General features: G+C 38.1%; 1 protein-coding gene across 1 annotated transcript in view; it reads right to left on the bottom strand.

Annotated features, from left to right (window-relative positions):
• The window catches only part of Il12rb2 (interleukin 12 receptor subunit beta 2), a 74,811-nt gene that overhangs the window by 28,011 nt on the left and 27,713 nt on the right, over positions 1-19,087 (bottom strand). Inside the window, exon 8 of the mRNA XM_027949552.2 lies at positions 11,462-11,681. Within this exon, the coding sequence (XP_027805353.2) occupies positions 11,462-11,681 (220 nt within the window). The remainder of the gene's footprint in view (positions 1-11,461; positions 11,682-19,087) is intronic.

Here is a 19,087-nt window from a genome sequence, read left to right as displayed (position 1 = left end):
CATTCACATGCAGATATTTTTGTGGACATAAGTTTTGAACTCATTTGGGGAAATACTAAAAAGTATGATTATTGAATCATATGATAACAATGTTTAGTTTTGTAAGCAACTGCCGAACTATCTTTCAAAGAGACTGTACCATTCTGCATTCCCATCAGTAATGAGTAGGTCTTTGTTGCTCCACATCCTTGCTGACATTTCATGTTTCAGCATCTTTGTTTTTTTCCAACAGGTGTGCAGTGATATTTATTATTGCTTTAATTTGAAAATTTCTAATGATATGTGATTTTGAGCTTTTTTTTTTCTTTTTCAGTACTTGGATGGAACCCAGGGGTGTTTAACACTGAGCCACATCCCTAGCCTTTCTTTATTTTATTTAGAGATAGGGTTGAGTTGCTTAGGGTCTTGATAAGTTGCTGAGGCTGGCTTTGAACTCCTGATCCTCCCGTCTCAGCCTCCCAAGTTGCTGGGATTACAGGCATGCGCCACCGTGCCTGGCTATAGTTTTCCTTCTACAATTAAGTCTATGGTACACTTCAAGCTGATTTTTATGAATAGTTAAGGTCTTTGCCTTTCTAATCACTTGTCATCCTTTGATATTGATGAGATTGATAGTGATAACCCCCTTTTATTTCTGAAATTGTTAATTTGCATATACCCCATTGTTTTATTTGTTCTGGCTACAGATTCATTACTTTTCTTGATCTTTCCAAAATATTAGCTTCTAGTTTTGTTGATATTTTTTCTCTTTTTTTGCTTACTCCCAGCTTAATCTTTATTTTTTTATTTGTTCTTTTTAGTTATACATAACAGTAGAATGTATTTTGATATATCATACATACATGGAGTATAACTTCCCATTCTTGTGATTGAACATGATGTGGAGTTACATTGGTCGTGTAATTGATTCATTCTACTATATTCCCTGTTCCCATACCTCCTCCCTTCCCTTTGTTCCCCTTTGTCTAATCCAGTGAACCTCCAATCCCCCCGCTACTGGCCCCATTTATTGTCAGTTAGCATCTGCATATTAGAAAGAACATTCAGCCTTTGGTTTTTTTAGGATTGGCTTATTTCACTTAGCATAATGGTCTCTAGTTCCATCCATTTGTCAGCAAATGACATAATTTCATTCTCCTTTATGGCTGAATCCATATGGTAATAGTCCATTGTGCACATATAACACATTTTCTTTATCCATTCACCTGTTGAATGGCATCTAGGTTGGTTCCATAGTTTAGCTATTGTGAATTGAGCTGCTATAAACATTGATGTGGCTGCATCAGTGTAGTATGATGATTTTAAGTCCTTTGGGTATAAGCCAAGGAGTGGGATAACTGGGTCAAATAATGGTTCCATTCCAAGTTTTTAAAGAAGTCTCCACACTGCTTTCCAAAGTGGTTGCACCAATTTGCAGTCCCACCTGCAATGCTTGAGTGTACCTTTCCCCCTACATCCTTAGCAACATTTATTGTTGCTTTGTATTCTTGGTAATTGCCATTCTGACTATAGTGCCCAGCTTACTCTTCCAGTTTCCCTTTTTCTAGTTTCCTAAAGTGGAAGTGTAGATGATCAATTTTAGATCTTTCTTTTTTTTTTTTTTCTAATAAATGCTCTTATTGCTATACATTTTCCTCTATGCTTTCACCATATCCCATAAATTTTGTAAATTGTGTTTTCATTTTTATTTTCATTCTAATTTAGTTGAAAATATTTTTAAGTTTCTCTTGAGATTTTTCGTTGACGCATGTTATTTAGAATTCTTTTGTTTAATCCCTAAGTATTTTGAATTTTACAGTATCTTTTTGTAATTGACTTCTAGTTTAATTTTGTTGTCGTCTGACAGCAGACATTGTGTGATTTCTACTTTTTAAAATTCATGAAGATACATGCTATGGCCAGAATTTGGCCTATCTTATTGAATATGAACATGAGAAGAATATGTATTCTGTTGTTGTTAGATGAAGTAGCCTAGAGATGTCCATTATATTTGGTTGACTGGTGGTATTGTTGAGGTCAACTATGTCCTTGGTGGCTTTCTGTCTTCAGGATTTTCCATTTCTGCTGATCAGGTGTTAAGTCTACAGCTATAATAGTTTATTTAAATATCTCCATTCAGTTCTATCAGTTTTTGCCTCATGTATTTTGATTCCTGTTATTGGGCTTATACACATTAAGGATTGTTTTGTCTTCTTGGAAAACTGACTCCTTTGTCATTCTGTCATGACCCCTTTGTCACTGATAACTTCTTTGCTCTGCAGTGTGCTAATACAGCTACTCCAGCTTTCTTTTGATTAGTGTTAACATGGTATATATCTTTTGCCATTTCTTTACCTTTAAGCTACATATGTCTATGTTTAAAGGGTTTCTTGTAGACAAAACAAAAAAACCACCAACTCAGTCTTGTTTTTAATCCACTCTAATAATCTCTGTTTTTTAATGGGTGTATTTATGTCATCGATGTTCAAAGTGATTATTGATATAGTTAGATTAATATCTATCATATTTGCTACTCTTTCCTACCTTTCACCCTGTACTTTGTTCCTTCCTTTCTTGTTTTCCAGACTTTTATGTTTTTTACCAATTATTTTATATGCTTTAATTTTAGAACATATCCATTATACTTCTTTTTAAACTATATTTAGTGCTTGCCCTATTGTTTGCAATGTACATTTAGAACTAATTCAAGTTCACTTTCAAATAACACTCTACTGCTTTGTGGATAGTGCAAGTATCTTATAACAACAAAATAATCCTAATTCCTTCTCTGTCACCTGTCTTATTGCTGCCGTTCATTTTACTTACATATAAGCATGCATAAGCGCATACACACACACTCACACACACATGCTAATATATTGTTGCTACTGTTATTTTGCATAAAGAGCTAAGGATCAATTAAAAATAAGAATAAAAGTTTGAATTCTACCATTACTTATTCCTTCTCTGATGTTCTTCCTTTAAAAAAAATGTAAATTTCAATTTCTACTTTAAACAATTTTTCTTCTCTCAGAAGAACTTCATTTAGCCTTTCTTGCAAAGGCAGGTCTACTGGTTACAAATTCCTTCAATTGTTTGAAGAAAAAGAACACTGAAAAATCTTATTTCTTCTTCAATTTTGATGAATAATTTTACAGGGTTCAAAATTTTAGGTTGTTGGGTTCCCCTGCCTCCTCTCAATATTTTTAGATATTTTACTTTCTTCTTGCTTACGTGATTTCTTAGAAGTTTGATGTGATTCTTAGATTTTTGTCCCTATAAGTAAGGATTTTCCCCTGCTGGCTTCTTCCAAATTTTATTTTAAATATTCTGCAGTACTAATGATATGCCTAGATATAAAGTTGTGATTTTTTTTTTTTTTTTGTGGTGCTGGGTATTGAACCCAGGGTCTTGGGCATGTGAGTCAGGCACTCTACCAACTGAGCTACATCCCTAGTCCTGTCTTTGTTTCTTAAAGGATTTATCCTATTTGGTGTTCTTTTATACATGTTTGATTTCTGACATAACTTGAAAAGTTTTCATCATTGCATTTTCAATATGTATTTGGTTCTTTTTTCCCCTTCTAGTATTTTTATTATTTTGGGTATCTTACACATTTTGTAGCCATTCCACTGTTTTTGTGTAATGTGTTTTTTTGCTTGTTAGCTTTTTTTAGTGTGTTTTTTTTTTTAATTTACTGTTCAGATTACAAGTTTCTAATGTAATATCTTCACACTAAGAGATTCCTTCCTCAGTCATGTCCTGTGTACTAATAAGTCCATCAAGACATCCTTCATTTTGACTACAGTGTTTCTGATCTCTAACATTTCTTTTTGATTCTTTCTTAGAATTTCCATCTGTTTGATTATATTACTGATCTCCTCTTGTGTGTTTTCTCCTTTATCCATTAAAATATTTAGTATATTAATCATAGTTGTTTTAAATTCCAGGTCTGATAATTCCACCATCTGTGCTGTATCCAAGTAAGGTTCTGATGCTTGCTCTTCTCAAAACTGTGGTTTTATTTGTTTGTGTATTTTAGTATGCCTTGTATTTTTTCTTTTTCTTTTTCTTTTCTTTATTTTTTTGGTGAAGGGCACATATAATGTACCAAGTAGATGAAACTGCATGAGTGGACATTTAGTAAGGTGGAAAGATGTAGAGCAGGGAAGTATTCTGTAGACTTGTGATTAGGTCTCAGTCTGTTAGTGAGCCTGTGTCTCCGTACTGTGAACTGTGAAAATGCTTCTCAGTCCCTCCCACCTCCCTTAGGTGCTTGCCTGTCTGTCTTTTCAATTCTGGGGGCAGTGATTCCTTCTGTGACTTGACTTCTCTGGTGGATCAAATAATTGTTGATTTTTTTCAGTTCGTTCATCTTTTTACCTGTGTTAGGAAAGAGTAATGACTTCTAAGTGTTTTATATGATCTACTGGAAACTGGAATTATTGGCATGAATTTTAATACATGTATTGGATTCAAATTGCTAATAATTCATTTAGGTTATGTATCAATGTGTCAAAGTTGACAAGTGATCTAGCCAAAAATTTCTCTTGTACTGTCTTTATCTGTTTTTGCTATCAAAATTAAATTAGCCCCATAAAATAGGTTGAACAGCTTTCCTTATTTTCTATTTTCTGTAACAATTTGAATAACATAGGAGTTTTTTTTTTTTTTTTTGAGGGGTCCAGTTATAAAACAGTTGGGCCTGGGCTTTATTTATTTATTTATTTATTTATTTATTTATTTTGAGAGCATGGAGGTACAAATAAGTTTTTAAGTCTTATTTCAACATTTTAAATGGTTACAATAACATTTTATTTTATTTATTTTTTTTTTTTGAGTTTGCATTATTTTATTTATTTTTTTTTATTGTTGGCTGTTCAAAACATTACATAGTTCTTGATATATCATATTTCACAATTTGATTCAAGTGGGTTATGAGCTCCCATTTTTACCCCATATACAGATTGCAGAATCACATCAGTTACACATCCATTGATTTACATATTGCCATACTAGTGTCTGTTGTATTCTGCTGTCTTTCCTATCCTCTACTATCCCCCCTCCCCTCCCCTCCCCTCCCCTCCCCTCCCCTCTTCTCTCTCTGCCCCCTTTACTGACATTCGTTTGTCCCCCTTGTATTATTTTTCCCCTTCCCCTCACTTCCTCTTGTATGTACTTTTGTATACCTCTGAGGGTCTCCTTCCATTTCCATGCATTTTCCCTTCTCTCTCCCTTTCCCTCCCACCTCTCATCCCTGTTTAATGTTAATCTTCTTCTCATGCTCTTCGACCCTACTCTGTTCTTAGCTACTCTCCTTATATCAAAGAAGACATTTGACATTTGTTTTTTAGGGATTGGCTAGCTTCACTTAGCATAATCTGCTCTAATGCCATCCATTTCCCTGTAAATTCTATGATTTTGTCATTTTTTAATGCAGAGTAATACTCCATTGTGTATAAATGCCACATTTTTTTTATCCATTCATCCATTGAAGGGCATCTAGGTTGGTTCCACAGTCTAGCTATTGTGAATTGTGCTGCTATGAACATCGATGTAGCAGTGTCCCTGTAGCATGCTCTTTTTAGGTCTTTAGGGAATAGACCGAGAAGGGGAATAGCTGGGTCAAATGGTGGCTCCATTCCCAGCTTTCCAAGAAATCTCCATACTGCTTTCCAAATTGGCTGCACCAATTTGCAGTCCCACCAGCAATGTACAAGTGTACCCTTTTCCCCACATCCTCGCCAGCACTTGTTGTTGTTTGACTTCATAATGGCTGCCAATCTAACTGGAGTGAGATGGTATCTTAGGGTGGTTTTGATTTGCATTTCTCTGACTGCTAGAGATGGTGAGCATTTTTTCATGTACTTGTTGATTGACTGTATGTCCTCCTCTGAGAAGTGTCTGTTCAGGTCCTTGGCCCATTTGTTGATTGGGTTGTTTGTTCTCTTATTGTCTAATTTTTTGAGCTCTTTGTATACTCTGGATATTAGGGCTCTATCTGAAGTGTGAGGAGTAAAGATTTGTTCCCAGGTTGTAGGCTCTCTATTTACCTCTCTTATTGTATCTTTTGCTGAGAAAAAACTTTTTAGTTTGAGTAAGTCCCATTTGTTGATTCTAGTTATTAACTTTTGTGCTATGGGTGTCCTATTGAGGAATTTGGAGCCCGACCCCACCGACTGTAGATCGTAGCCAACTTTTTCTTCTATCAGACGGCGCGTCTCTGATTTGATATCAAGCTCCTTGATCCATTTTGAATTAACTTTTGTGCATGGCGAGAGAAAGGGATTCAGTTTCATTTTGTTGCATATGGATTTCCAGTTTTCCCAGCACCATTTGTTGAAGATGCTATCCTTCCTCCATTGCATGCTTTTAGACCCTTTATCAAATATAAGATAGTTGTAGTTTTGTGGATTGGTTTCTGTGTCCTCTATTCTGTACCATTGGTCCACCCGCCTGTTTTGGTACCAGTACCATGCTGTTTTTGTTACTATTGCTCTGTAATATAGTTTGAAGTCTGGTATCGCTATACCGCCTGATTCACACTTCCTGCTTAGCATTGTTTTTGCTATTCTGGGTCTTTTATTTTTCCATATGAATTTCATGATTGCTTTCTCTATTTCTACAAGAAATGCCGTTGGGATTTTGATTGGCATTGCATTAAACCTATAGAGAACTTTTGGTAATATCGCCATTTTGATGATGTTAGTTCTGCCTATCCATGAACAGGGTATATTTTTCCATCTTCTAAGATCTTCTTCTATTTCTCTCTTTAGGGTTCTGTAGTTTTCATTGTATAAGTCTTTCACCTCTTTTGTTAGGTTGATTCCTAAGTATTTTATTTTTTTTGAAGATATTGTGAATGGAGTGGTTGTCCTCATTTCCATTTCAGAGGATTTGTCGCTGATATACAGGAATGCCTTTGATTTATGCGTGTTGATTTTATATCCTGCCACTTTGCTGAATTCATTTATTAGCTCTAATAGTTTCTTTGTAGACCCTTTTGGGTCTGCTAGGTATAGAATCATGTCATCTGCAAATAGTGATAATTTAAGTTCTTCTTTTCCTATTTTGATGCCTTTAATTTCTTTCGTCTGTCTAATTGCTCTGGCCAGTGTTTCGAGAACTATGTTGAACAGAAGTGGTGAGAGAGGGCATCCCTGTCTTGTTCCAGATTTTAGAGGGTACAATAACATTTTAAAGGATTATAGTTCAGGGCTTTTTTTGCTGGATATTTGTTTATTTCTTTATTTAAGATTGGAAGTTGCTATGTTACCCAGGCTGGCTTCAACCTCATGATCCTCCAGCCTCAGCCTCCCAAGTAGCTACAGGCATGCACCACAATACCTGGCTACAGTTTAGCTTTTAAAAAGTTTCTTCTGGTGCTAATTTTAACATTTTGAATTTTTCACAATGTTATTAATCTCATCTAGATTGTAAAGTTTGCCAGGGGAAAATATGTTTACCAATGTTTTATTTGCCCCTCTCCCTCTCTCTCTTTCATCCAGTTGATTTGATCAGAGGTTTATCTATCTCTTTATCTTGTCGACAAGAGGTATTAGGTTTTATCAACTATTTTTATTGGGCTTTAAAATATTATTGTTACTGCCTATTTTGGTTTTCATTAGGGAGTATGTTTTATTGTCTTGGATTGATGGGCAGAGTTGTTCTTTTTCTCTGGGGAGAGGAACAAAAGCTTAACTGTAGCTCATGGTTCTCCAGGTAAGTTTAGGAAGTTTCAGGGCGAAAGCTGCAGTCTAGAGACCCAGTAGTAACACACCTGTTCTCAGATTCCTGATTCATGCACAGCACCCCCAGAACCTGTCAGTGCTTTTATGGCAAGCACTGCTTTTCATGAGGAGGTAGGCTGTGGCTCTAACTGCTAGGCCCATTTATGAATGTACCAACCTCTGACTCCTATAATTTAAGGAGCTCTTGAGCACAGGCACTAGGTCTCTGCAATATTAAACAAATTTTATTTATTCTCCCCCACTGCTAGTTCTTCCTTTAAACTTAAAGCTTGCTCAATTCTCACTTTATAAAAACGCTCACACTTGCACACCTGTGCTCGCTTACCTGGCTAACACCAATTTGCTTCTTCATACTCGGTAAGCCCATGCTTTGGTTCTTTGTTTCTAGCACTCCTGTGCACGGCTCCGACCTCACACTTATACTGACTACAGTTAACTTGTTTTTACATCCATCTCTTCTTCTACTTGGTAAAGGTACCTTGAGAACCTCGACCTTGCATTTGGTGTTTTTTTTTTTTTAACCTATGGCTGAATTTAATTTACCTTATATAATATATACTCGGTAAATGACTGTTGAAGGAATAAAGCAGAGGTGCACTCTAACATGAGGAAATGTGTCACTTTGGGAAGTTGTCACCAAATTTCAATAAGGACACTAGAATGGGACCATTACATTTATCAGGTTTATAACCTCAAGGATAATCTGCAATGAGATTTGGAAAGTAAGATATTCTAATATATTACATTTTGAAAACATCAGTTCAGTATCACAGCATTGACTTTTAAAATTGCATGAGCAATACTTACCCATGGAAGGAAAAAAAATTAAATATAAAAAGTAAAAGGGGAAAAAAGTCACCTGTAATCCCATGATGCAAGGATGACCCTCTGTGAGCATTTTCTTATTTTCTATTAGATTTTCCTTTTACTATGCAAAAGTTATATACTCATGTAAATATATATTTTAAGTGACATTATTTTATGTATACTTTTGAAAATCTCCTTGGTCACTTACAATGTGCATCTTTCCATGTCAATAAAAATATAGTTAAGCTGGATATGGTGGCACACTCCTGTAATCCCAGTGACTGGAGAGGCTAAGACAGGAGGATCATGAGTTCAAAGCCAGCCTCTGCAAAAGTGAGGTGCTAAGCTACTCAGCAAGACCCTGTCTCTAAATAAAATACAAAATAGGGCTGGGGATGTAGCTCAGTGGTCAAGTGCCACTGAGTTCAATCCCTGGTATCCACCCATCTCCCCAAATATAGTTACAGTATTACTTTAATGCTTTTGTGGGATTAAGGTAGATAAGCATCAAGGTGTATTTAAACAGTTCATTCTCTACTATTATACATTTAGGTCATTTATAGAGTTTTGCTACTTCAAACAATTTTCCCACAAATGTCTTTGTACTTACATTTTAAACACTTATCTGATTATTTGCTGGTCAAGAAATATGTTCATATTTAAATTTCATTATATATGGCTGAGTTGCTTTCCGGAATGTTGAATCACTTTACACACCTACCAATAGCATACAAGAGTACCTGTTCCCTATATCTCACCAAGACAGGTACACCGATTCTGTTTACTCTGTCAGTCTGATTTGGTTTCTCATGATTTTTCTTGTTTGTTTGGTACCCAGGGATGTTTTACCCTCAGTTACATTTCTAGTCCTTTTTTATTTTGCTTTGGGCCTCTCTAAATTGTTGAAATTGGACTTGAACTTGTGATCCTGCTGCTTCAGCTCCTGAGTCACTGGGATTACAGGCATGTGTCATCACACCCAGCTGGTTCCTCATGATTTTCCTCTCATTGATTGCTAGTTAAACTATACATATTTTCATTGGCTCCTTTTATTTATTTATTTATTTTTGGTACCAGGTATTAAACAAAGGGGCACTTCACCACTGAGCCACATCCTGTCCCTTTTTTAAAAAAAAAAATTAAAATTTTGAGACAGGGTCTTACTAAGTTGCCTAGGGCCTCACTAAACTGCTGAAGCTGGCCTTGAATTTGTAATTCTCCTGGGTTCAAGGCCTCAGCTCCCTGGGTCACTGGGATTACAAGTGTGTGCCATAGCACTCAGCTTTCTTTTTAGAGTGTTCATATCCCCTGATAGCTTATATATTTGAAAATAATATATAGATATCTACCTAGCTATAGATATTTTAAAAATATATAGATATCAACTCTATTTATGCTAAAAATGTACTATGTATTTTCTTCAGTTGCTATTTACTTGTTGAACTTTATTTACAGTATCTTTTTTTTTTTTTTAATTTTTTCTTCCTATGCATTAAAGTCAAAGTTAATCTGCTTTTTCCTTCAAGATTTCTGTTTAGGTGCCTTTCCACACGAGGCAGAGAGGACCAACAGCCTACTAAACACCTTCCCCTCATTTTCTTTAATGAGAGAACATTGATCCCTAAAAGATAGCTCTGAGCCCCCTTTTGTAGTTGGGTACAGCCAGGTAACCAATGAAGGCCAACAGGGGCAAGCCCTGCTGTGTGACATGGGGCACAGCTCAAGAGTGAGTCTGAGCCCTTCTCTCTTTCTTCTTTCTGCTGCCTACAGGGAAACAGCTAGAGCTCTAGAAACCATCTTGGACCAATTCCATCTTGAGGATCAAAGCCAAGCTTGGCTGAGGGTAAAAATGAGGAGCCCAGAGTCTTGATGTCACAAAGCTCTCACACCACCCTGGTCTATCTATCTCTGAACTCCTTTCATGTGAGAGAACAAATAAGTCACTGTAGTCACATCTTTTGTAAGAATAATTCTTATCTCCTAAGAGTGATTCCTGCCTCGTGTCAACTCAAGGTTATTTCAGTGTCTACTTGTATTTTCTTCTAGTCATCTTCATCTACGCCATTATCCTATGTTTTCATTACATGACTGAAAAGATGTATAATCAGGATTTAACAGTCTACATCAAATAATGTTTTGGTAGAAACTTCTTTGAAATGATGATTGCTAGACTTACATATGCATAGAATTATTACAGTAAATTTTAAGAGAGGATCTAATTATCGAGTTTTATTCTATGTAGGCAATTTTTTTTGAAGTTAGGCCAATAATCTTGACATGAAATCCTTTTACAAGCACATCTTGAGAAGTATCTATTTTTTAGCAAATCATGGGATTTTTGTCTTGAGAAATTATTTTCAGAGAAGATGACTATAAGTGTGAGACTCTACATAAAGTTGGGAGATTTTTGATGAAGAAAATTGGATACACACTAAAATTTGTGTAATGAAGAGATGGAGCATAACAAGATCTTACCATAATTTCGTTACAGTCAGAACTTCATTTAAATATTATTGGTTTTAAAATGTTTTGAACATAAGTATAAAATATTTCTTATAAAACAATATTATATATTATTTTTGTTTCTGTAAATATTAGTCTAATTGAAAATTGTTAGAATTTAATTTAGTGTAACTAATATTTCCTCAATTAACATTTATTGAGCACTTGCTATGTATTGAGTCTCCCAATGACTTGCCCAACCATTAATAGAATTCCTATTTTGGAGAGGAGGAAATTGAAGAGCAGAAGTGCTAATTCACTTGTCCAAACCACTCAAAGACTGATTGGAAGAGATGGCTGTTAACTATAAAGCCTAAACTTGTGGCTACTCATGTCAGGCCCTAGGCCAGGCCTGCAGGAAAGAAGAGATAAGGAAGACACAGTTTCCCACAGGTAATAGTAAAGAAAATTTGGTACCTTACCTGAGCCACACAGGTCGGTTATATTAATGCGAGTTGGCAGGGAACTGCCTTTTGAATTGGCTGCAGACACAGCTACAGTCCAAATCCCAGTTCTGGGAATCACCCAGGTCCAGAAGTTGTGTCCTGTGATGTTCTGTAGTGTGATTTTCTTCCCTGTCACTTCTTGCAAAGTCACCTGATAGTGGAGGATTTTCCCTCTTGTCTCTGATACACTCAGATTCTGCAACAAAACACATCCATGTACTATTAACTCACAGATTAAGATCTCTGGCTGCTGTGTGCCTGGTTCTCTTGGCTCCTGCTTCAGGCAGCCAAATCTGAGTGACCTTTTCATGTGTATCTCTTCATCTCCACTGTACACTTCATGAAATGACCTATCAGCACAACTGCCATTTAAGAAAAAAAAATCAGCATCTTTAAAAAATAAATCTTCAAAACACAGCAATTTTCCTTTCTTGCATCAAAATAAAATGTACTAATGGTAAACAACTTTAACCATCCCATCGAACAAGAATGAACTCAGAAGAACTGAATCTGAATCTGAACTCCAGTTCTGTCAATCACACAGACCCTGGATGAGGCTCTTAGCAATTGTGGGCCTCTGTTGCTAAATTTATGAAACACACACATCCATACACGTATAACTTTTTATATAAGAAAGTATCATCCTGCTCAAAACACCAAACACAAGACTTTCAAGAGCTAAACCAGTAAAATCTATACTTAGTGAATTGAATTAGCCATCTGTGCTAGGAAATGAAGAAACTGTTCGTAAATATGTGACTAACAAGTTTTGGAACTGCAAAAATTCCAATTGAGATCATTTGGGAGCAATCCCAGGAAGTAAACAGAAAACTAATTATTTGTATTGTACCCCTGTTTGGACAAGGACCATGGAAAGCAGAAGCATAGAACATGGAGAGTTGTCAAGCCTAACATTGGCAGTGCCTATCCCTGCCTAGCATAGGGCAAGGAAGGCTTGGCTTGCCAGGGGTAAGTGGTAGTTTCTTGGCATAAGTATCCCTTCTGTAAGTGGGGGGTCTCCAGCTACCTCTGCTGAAAGACACATCTAGGATTGGAGAATGCCCCTCACTCAGGTTCCCTGATCAGCAAGAAAGCTAATAATTTGGTTTCCTATGAAGATTGTCTGTCAGGACAGAATAGGCAACATGAATGTCTTGTTCACTTAAAATTTGTATTTGTCACTTTAAGTGAATAAATTGGCCTTCTTATTATAATTTGGTTTCTGAAACAATTAGCATACTGGGAGAGAATGTTCCAATTTGCTGAGTCAAGCCTTCTGGTTGGCCCAACATCTGTATTCTCCCTGCAGATGAATCCATGAGCATCCAACTTTTATATTTCCATTTCTGGGAGCATGATTAATACAGATTTGTTCTGGAACCCTTTTGTGTCCATGAGGCTCAATCCTGGATCTCAAGCCTTGGTCTGCACCAAGTGGGGAACCCAGTGGGTGAACATTCAGTCTTTTTTTTTTTTTTTTTAAAGAGAGAGAGAGAGAGTGTGTGTGTGTGAGAGAGAGAGAGAGAGAGAGAGAGAGAGAGAGAGAGAGGGAGATACTTTTTTAATGTTTATTTTTTTTAGTTTTCGGCGGACACAACATCTTTGTTTGTATGTGGTGCTGAGGATTGAACCCGGGCCGCACGCATGCTAGGCGAGCGTGCTACCGCTTGAGCCACATCCCCAGCCCGAACATTCAGTCTTTCTCCACAGTTAGCATTTCAGATGACCATCACAGCTGAACTCATAGCTGGCTGTGCAGATTAAAATAAGCAAGTGCTTTCTAAAGTACTATATTCTAAACTGTTATTAATAAACATGCCCATTGTCAGAGAAGAAAAACAACATAAATTAAAGCAAAAGCTTGTCAGGAAAGACCATTCCCTCAGCTATCTTTCAGTGCATCCTTCTCTGTTTCTTCTCTATAAGTCCAGAGGTAAGTGTATTACTCCCACCCTGCCCCACATTCCCTCGCCAAGGCACTTTCCAAGAGTTAACCAAGCTCACAAAATTCCCCATTCTTTCCAGGGACCCAAGGGGCTTCAGTTCTTCTCTAACAACTAAGGAAACAGAGCACCAATTTGGAAGGAAAAAAAAAAGCACCTTGCAAACCAGACTTTGTTACTCTTTCACTGTCCTTCATAGACACCCCAGAAATCTCATTTGATTAAATGGTGAAATGCTGAAAGAAGGGGGTAAATGTCATCTCGGGTTCATTGAGCTTTCATAGTGACAGCCATGAAAACCCAGCTGATCATAGCCTTCTAGTCAATAGAGGTGAGACTCAGAAGGATCGCGAAGTTTCCAGAGAATAGTAAAGGGCACAGACCCTTGCATTTCTCCTCTATTTCTCATATTTTAGAGTTAAAAAGATTACGAATAGGTTGGGGTGGAGTGAAAGTAGTAGACAAGTAAATATGGCATCCTGGGGCCATACATATGGCAATACATATGGCATTATATAAATATGGCTCACATAAAATGTCAAGCTCAAGTCTGGAGATAAAGGTTACCCTCTCTTGGGTAATTGGTCTCCTTAACCAAACTGGTCCTATAGGATCCATGGAACAAAAATCTCAGTAAGCCAATAGGAAAACAGGTATTTAGCCAAGTGGGCACTTAGTCTCCCAAAGCCTCTGAAAACAATATAACTCATTTGTTTTTTAAAAAAGAAATGCAACATAAAATTTGTAAATAATGTATATAATTCCTGGATCATCATTCCTGGATCATGCTTGGCCCAGATGGAATGGAATATCTTTGTGTAACCACCAAACTGGAAGAGTTTCTATAGATTAACAATGAATTCAACACTGTATTTTATAAACACAGAAACAGGGACTCAGTGAAATGAAATGACTTGCTTAAGGCTGCTCAAGGGATAGACAGAGAAGGGAGGATTGAATTTAGAGCGCTCAATTTCTAGACCAGTATTCCCTCTACTGTGACATGCTACTCCTTAAGCCTGAGACAATGGAGTGGCAGGTGCAGTCTGCCATGTTGCATAACTGGAATCCCCAATCACTTTTCCTAGCAGGATGTTGCAAAGCTGCTTCTCTAATTGTGGGGTTGTGATATGTTCTGACATACAACATCAATGTTGGGCATGAGTTCAGAAATTTGGGAAGGGTAGGGGTCCAGAATTCTTTTCTGGACCAGCAATCTCTGAGTCACAAGGAGAAAAGCTGTGAACCTAGAAGGCCTGCAGTCCTGAGAAGCCAGCTGTCTTCCCAGGTGAACATATTTATATTCTAGTGCTGTTTATTTGTGTGACGGGGAGAAAATAACATTTGTTAGTAAACCATGTGTTAGAAGTTTTACCTCTATTGTCACATTTAGCCCTTACTACTCCCCATTCTGATGAGGATGCTGAGGTTCAGAGCTCAGAAGTCAAATACTCCCCACAAGGAAGGCATGTGAGATTGCAGAGCGCCCCCTAGTGGATGTGAGGCAGAACCCAGCCACCCAAATGTGCGACATCCCTGGTGGTGTCTAGTCCTGGAAACCCTTGTGCCGTCTCTGGCAGTGATGAGTGTGGCTCTCAGGCCACTGTTCCTTCTGTTATCCTCATTCTTTTCTGTTGGTAAGAGTATGCAAAAAAAGGACAAGCTTTCCTATTGTTTGTCCCCTTCAGTTTTGTTTCTGCTCCATCCTGTCCTGTGGGAAATGAATGAAACAGTGTGGAAACTCTTTCTGAATAAGGTTTGAGAAGTGGAGAGTGAAGAGCTCCCTCAATAAGCTGCTGTGAAAGTTACACTGCCTGAAAAGGCTTCCAGCATCAGAGATAACGTGGTGAATGAAAACCATGACAAAACAGAACTCAACACAGTTGAGACTATGACACGCTGGTGGTATCTAGTCCTGGAAACTCTAGTGCCATCTCTGGCAGTAATAATATATATATATTAAAACTCTGGGGCTGGGATGCGCAGCTCATTGGTAGAGCACTTGCCTAGCATGCACGAGGCCCTGGGTTTGATCCTCAGCACTACAAAACAAAAATAAACAAAGGTCTGTTGGAGAAAAGGGGTCTCTTGTGAATTGACAAAGCATTTCTTCTCAGGACTTACACCTAATGGAATTGTCCTAAAGTAACACTTTACTTCAGAACTTCTGATGCAAATAATAAGGAAAAAAAATCTGTTAGAGCTTAACCAACATCAAAGAAGAGTGGCTATAATCAATGCTCCTTAGAAAGTTAGGGGAAATTGAACACATTAGTCACAGCTTGTACTTCTGACTTCGTGGTTTTTTTTTTTTTTTTTTTTTTTTTTTTTTTTGTGGTGCTGGGGATTGAACCCAGGACCTCACACATGCTACATTAGCTCTCTACCACTGCTCTACCACTGTTCACATTGGGCAAGTTATTTTACCTATTTGAGCCTCAACTTTATTATTTTTAAAATGAGGATAATTCCCATCCATGAGTTAAGAAGGGAAGTAACCTGTTCCAAAGAGTGCACATGACAAATGAGAAGACAGAGACACTCGGTGAGTTCCCCTCTCTTGGTTAGTCTGAAGTAATGCAACATCATCACAATCGGCACTACTCCACCCTCTACCAATCTCCAGAGACCCAGGCCATCTTGACTCTTGGCTTCACCTGCAGTTCTATATGGAAGGTTTACCAATGTGACGTAGTTGATTACAAAGTACATTTAATTTGTGAGTTTAAACTCGGGTGCCTTGATTTTGGAATTCATGACTACCTTCGGCAGCCCCAGTCCAAAGTCACTTGAAGTTTTTCTCTTTCTCCCTCCCTTCCTCCCTTCCTTCTTTTCTTTTTGAGACTATGTTGCCTAAGCTGGCCTTGAACTCCTGGGCTCAAGCAATTCACCTACCTCAGCCTCCTCCAGTTGGGACTACAGGCTCACACCAACTACACACTGCTTTTGAAATTATGACATTGAAATCTCCCGTCCACCGCTCCATCTCCCCCAGTCTGTCAGGTCATCTTTGCACTCTTGGGTCATGTACAACATTCGCACCCCACAGTGACTTAGCGTACACTTTTCACAATGATCTTATTAATTTTTACAACAACCTCATGTGGTCTATACCATTATTCTCCACACTTTACTCACAAGGAAAGTAAAGCCCAGAGAAGTTAAATACCTTGTTCAAGAACACATGACCAGTAGGTAGGGAAGCTGGACCTTGAACCCAGATAGCACAGCTCTGTCTACAATTCTCAACAGTGGGACCTTGCTAGCACTGGGTAGACTCTTCAGATCCTCAGCAGGACTGAACTGACTGAACCCAGTGACACCTCACAGCAGTTACCCTGGCATAATGACTTCTATCTTGTTTTGTAGCTAGAAAAAAACAGGAAAATAAAGGGAGTCTTCATGAGAGCCAAACTTTAACTCCTCTTCCAACTCTGCTTCTAATCTTCTGTTCTCCCTCCTACCCACCCTCTTGTTTTTGTCCCTGGACACATTCTGCTCTCTAACCAAAATTCCCAATGTTCCAGCTGGCATAACACGTGCGACCAGCAAGCAAGGCAAGGCAACTCTTTCGTTCCAAAAATATCTTTGGAAATGCTGTGCCAGTCTGTGATGGGACCAGGACTAGAAAGGAAAGGAGATGGAGTCAAACATTGCAACAAAATCATCAAAATGTTGCCATCTGCTGCTTTTGTATTGAGATATTGATTCTGAGATTGGAAACCTCATGTAATTATAGCAGGGTTTCAGGCACCTGGCAGACAATCTTCCCTAGGGATTTTCAATGGACGTTTGTCCCATGTCAATATAAATCAAGTTCCAGATAGTAATTTCTACTTGCACTAAGTCTCTTTCAGATGAGGAAGCCAAAGAAGGCATCCCCCCAGGGCACTGTGATAGAGGTTGGAATATTCTTCACGTGACAGAGAACACTAGGACAAGAGACAAAGGAATGTCTTGAAAAAGTTGTCCCTAGTCGTGCCAGTGTCTCTGAGGCTGTGCTGTGACTTGGGACCTGGGGTTTGCTATCCTTACTTTCATTTTGCCTTTGAGGGTAGCTATATATTAAAACAAGTTGCCCATTGAACAGGTGAATAAAAAATAACAAATCTCTCCCCCATCTTTGGAACAAGAGTTTCCCTAACTCTCTCCCTATTGCTTGTGGAAGAACTCTGGAGGTATGCAGTACCAAGAGGAAGCCCTTGAAATAAACCAACCGGTGCTGCCTCTCTGCCAGGTGGGAAGCTCTTAACTTCTGTACTGTGCAGATACTTAGAAGACACACAGTTTTTGAAGACTCAGGAGAAAAGGAAAAAAGACTGTAAAATATCCCAATCATTTTAAATAGCGATTACATTTTGGCGGGGGTACTGGGGATTGAACTCAGGGGCACTTGGCCACTGAACTACATCCCCAGACCTTTTTTTTTTTTTTTTTGAGACAGGGTGTTACTGAGTTGCTTAGTGCCTTACTTTTGCTGAGGCTGACTTTGAACTCTTGATCCTCCTGCCTCAGCCTCCTGAGATGCTGGGATTACAGGTTTGTAATCACACCTGGCTGTGATTACATTTTGAAATGAGGATATTCTGGATATATTGGGCTAAAGTATATTATTTAAAATTAATTTCACCTGTTTCTTTTTTACTTTTTAAAAATGTGGCTCACAAGACAATTTTAAATCACTCGTGGCTTTCAACGGTGGCTGGCTTTATATTTCTGTGGAACAGAGCTTCGCTAAAGCGATGCTTTCCATCATGAATCCACAGTCCCTGACAAACGTTCTCACACTCTTCTGTGGAGAGTCTGTCCTTCAGCATTCAGCTCCACTATCCCTTATGGAGGGACTCCCCAACTTCCCTGCTCTTCCGGGCAAGCCCACCACCACTCCTCCAGTTGATCTCTAAACTCCTGCTCAATACCTCCTGGTGTCCTTGACATTCTGCTCCCATTCCAATCCTTGCACTGGACTGTGAATTCCAGGACCTAAGGGCTGGATTGGTCTTTTCCACTTTCATATCCCTGCCACACAGCATGAGTTTAGTACTAAAGAGGAACTTTGATATATTTATTGGTTTGAAAGAACACATGAAAGAATTCAGCTTCCTTTGTGCGTGGCTATTTCTCTTCCATATCTCCACCATCATTTCAAAAGGTTTATGGCTTGGTATGATCAAGACGGAAGAAATTAAGAGGAAATGCTAAAGGTTAATGTGGCTTTAACCCATAGTCATACTTTTTCAACCACCATCCATATATATTGAAGATAACTTTCTTTTTAAAGGATACATGCTATCTTAACTGAAAGAAAAGTGTGCTGGAATTGAAAGTGTGCAGGGATTGAAAGGTTTCACCAAAGCAAAGGAAATCAAGAGAAACCGCCCAGGAGGAGCCAGGGGGACTGGAGGGAGGGCTTGCTGAGCCTGTGAAGGGCTCTCACGGGACACTGGGCTGCTTGGGACCGAGCACCATCTCCTACCTGCTACTGCATCTGTTGTTTTAACAGTGCCCAGGTATTTTCATTTCATTTCATACATTAGGTTGTACTTTTTGGCTTTAACTTATAAAATACCTTTTCTCTTAAAAATAGCTGATTCAAAAAAGTACAGGATAGTTATAAAGAAATGGAGCTTTCAGGAAAAACCAAGGTATGAGGAAATGA

This window comes from Marmota flaviventris, chromosome 10 (genome assembly GCF_047511675.1).
Source record: "Marmota flaviventris isolate mMarFla1 chromosome 10, mMarFla1.hap1, whole genome shotgun sequence".
NCBI lineage: Eukaryota > Metazoa > Chordata > Mammalia > Rodentia > Sciuridae > Marmota > Marmota flaviventris.
The sequence above is the reverse complement of the archived record's forward strand: the minus strand, read 5'-3'. Positions and strand labels throughout refer to the sequence as shown.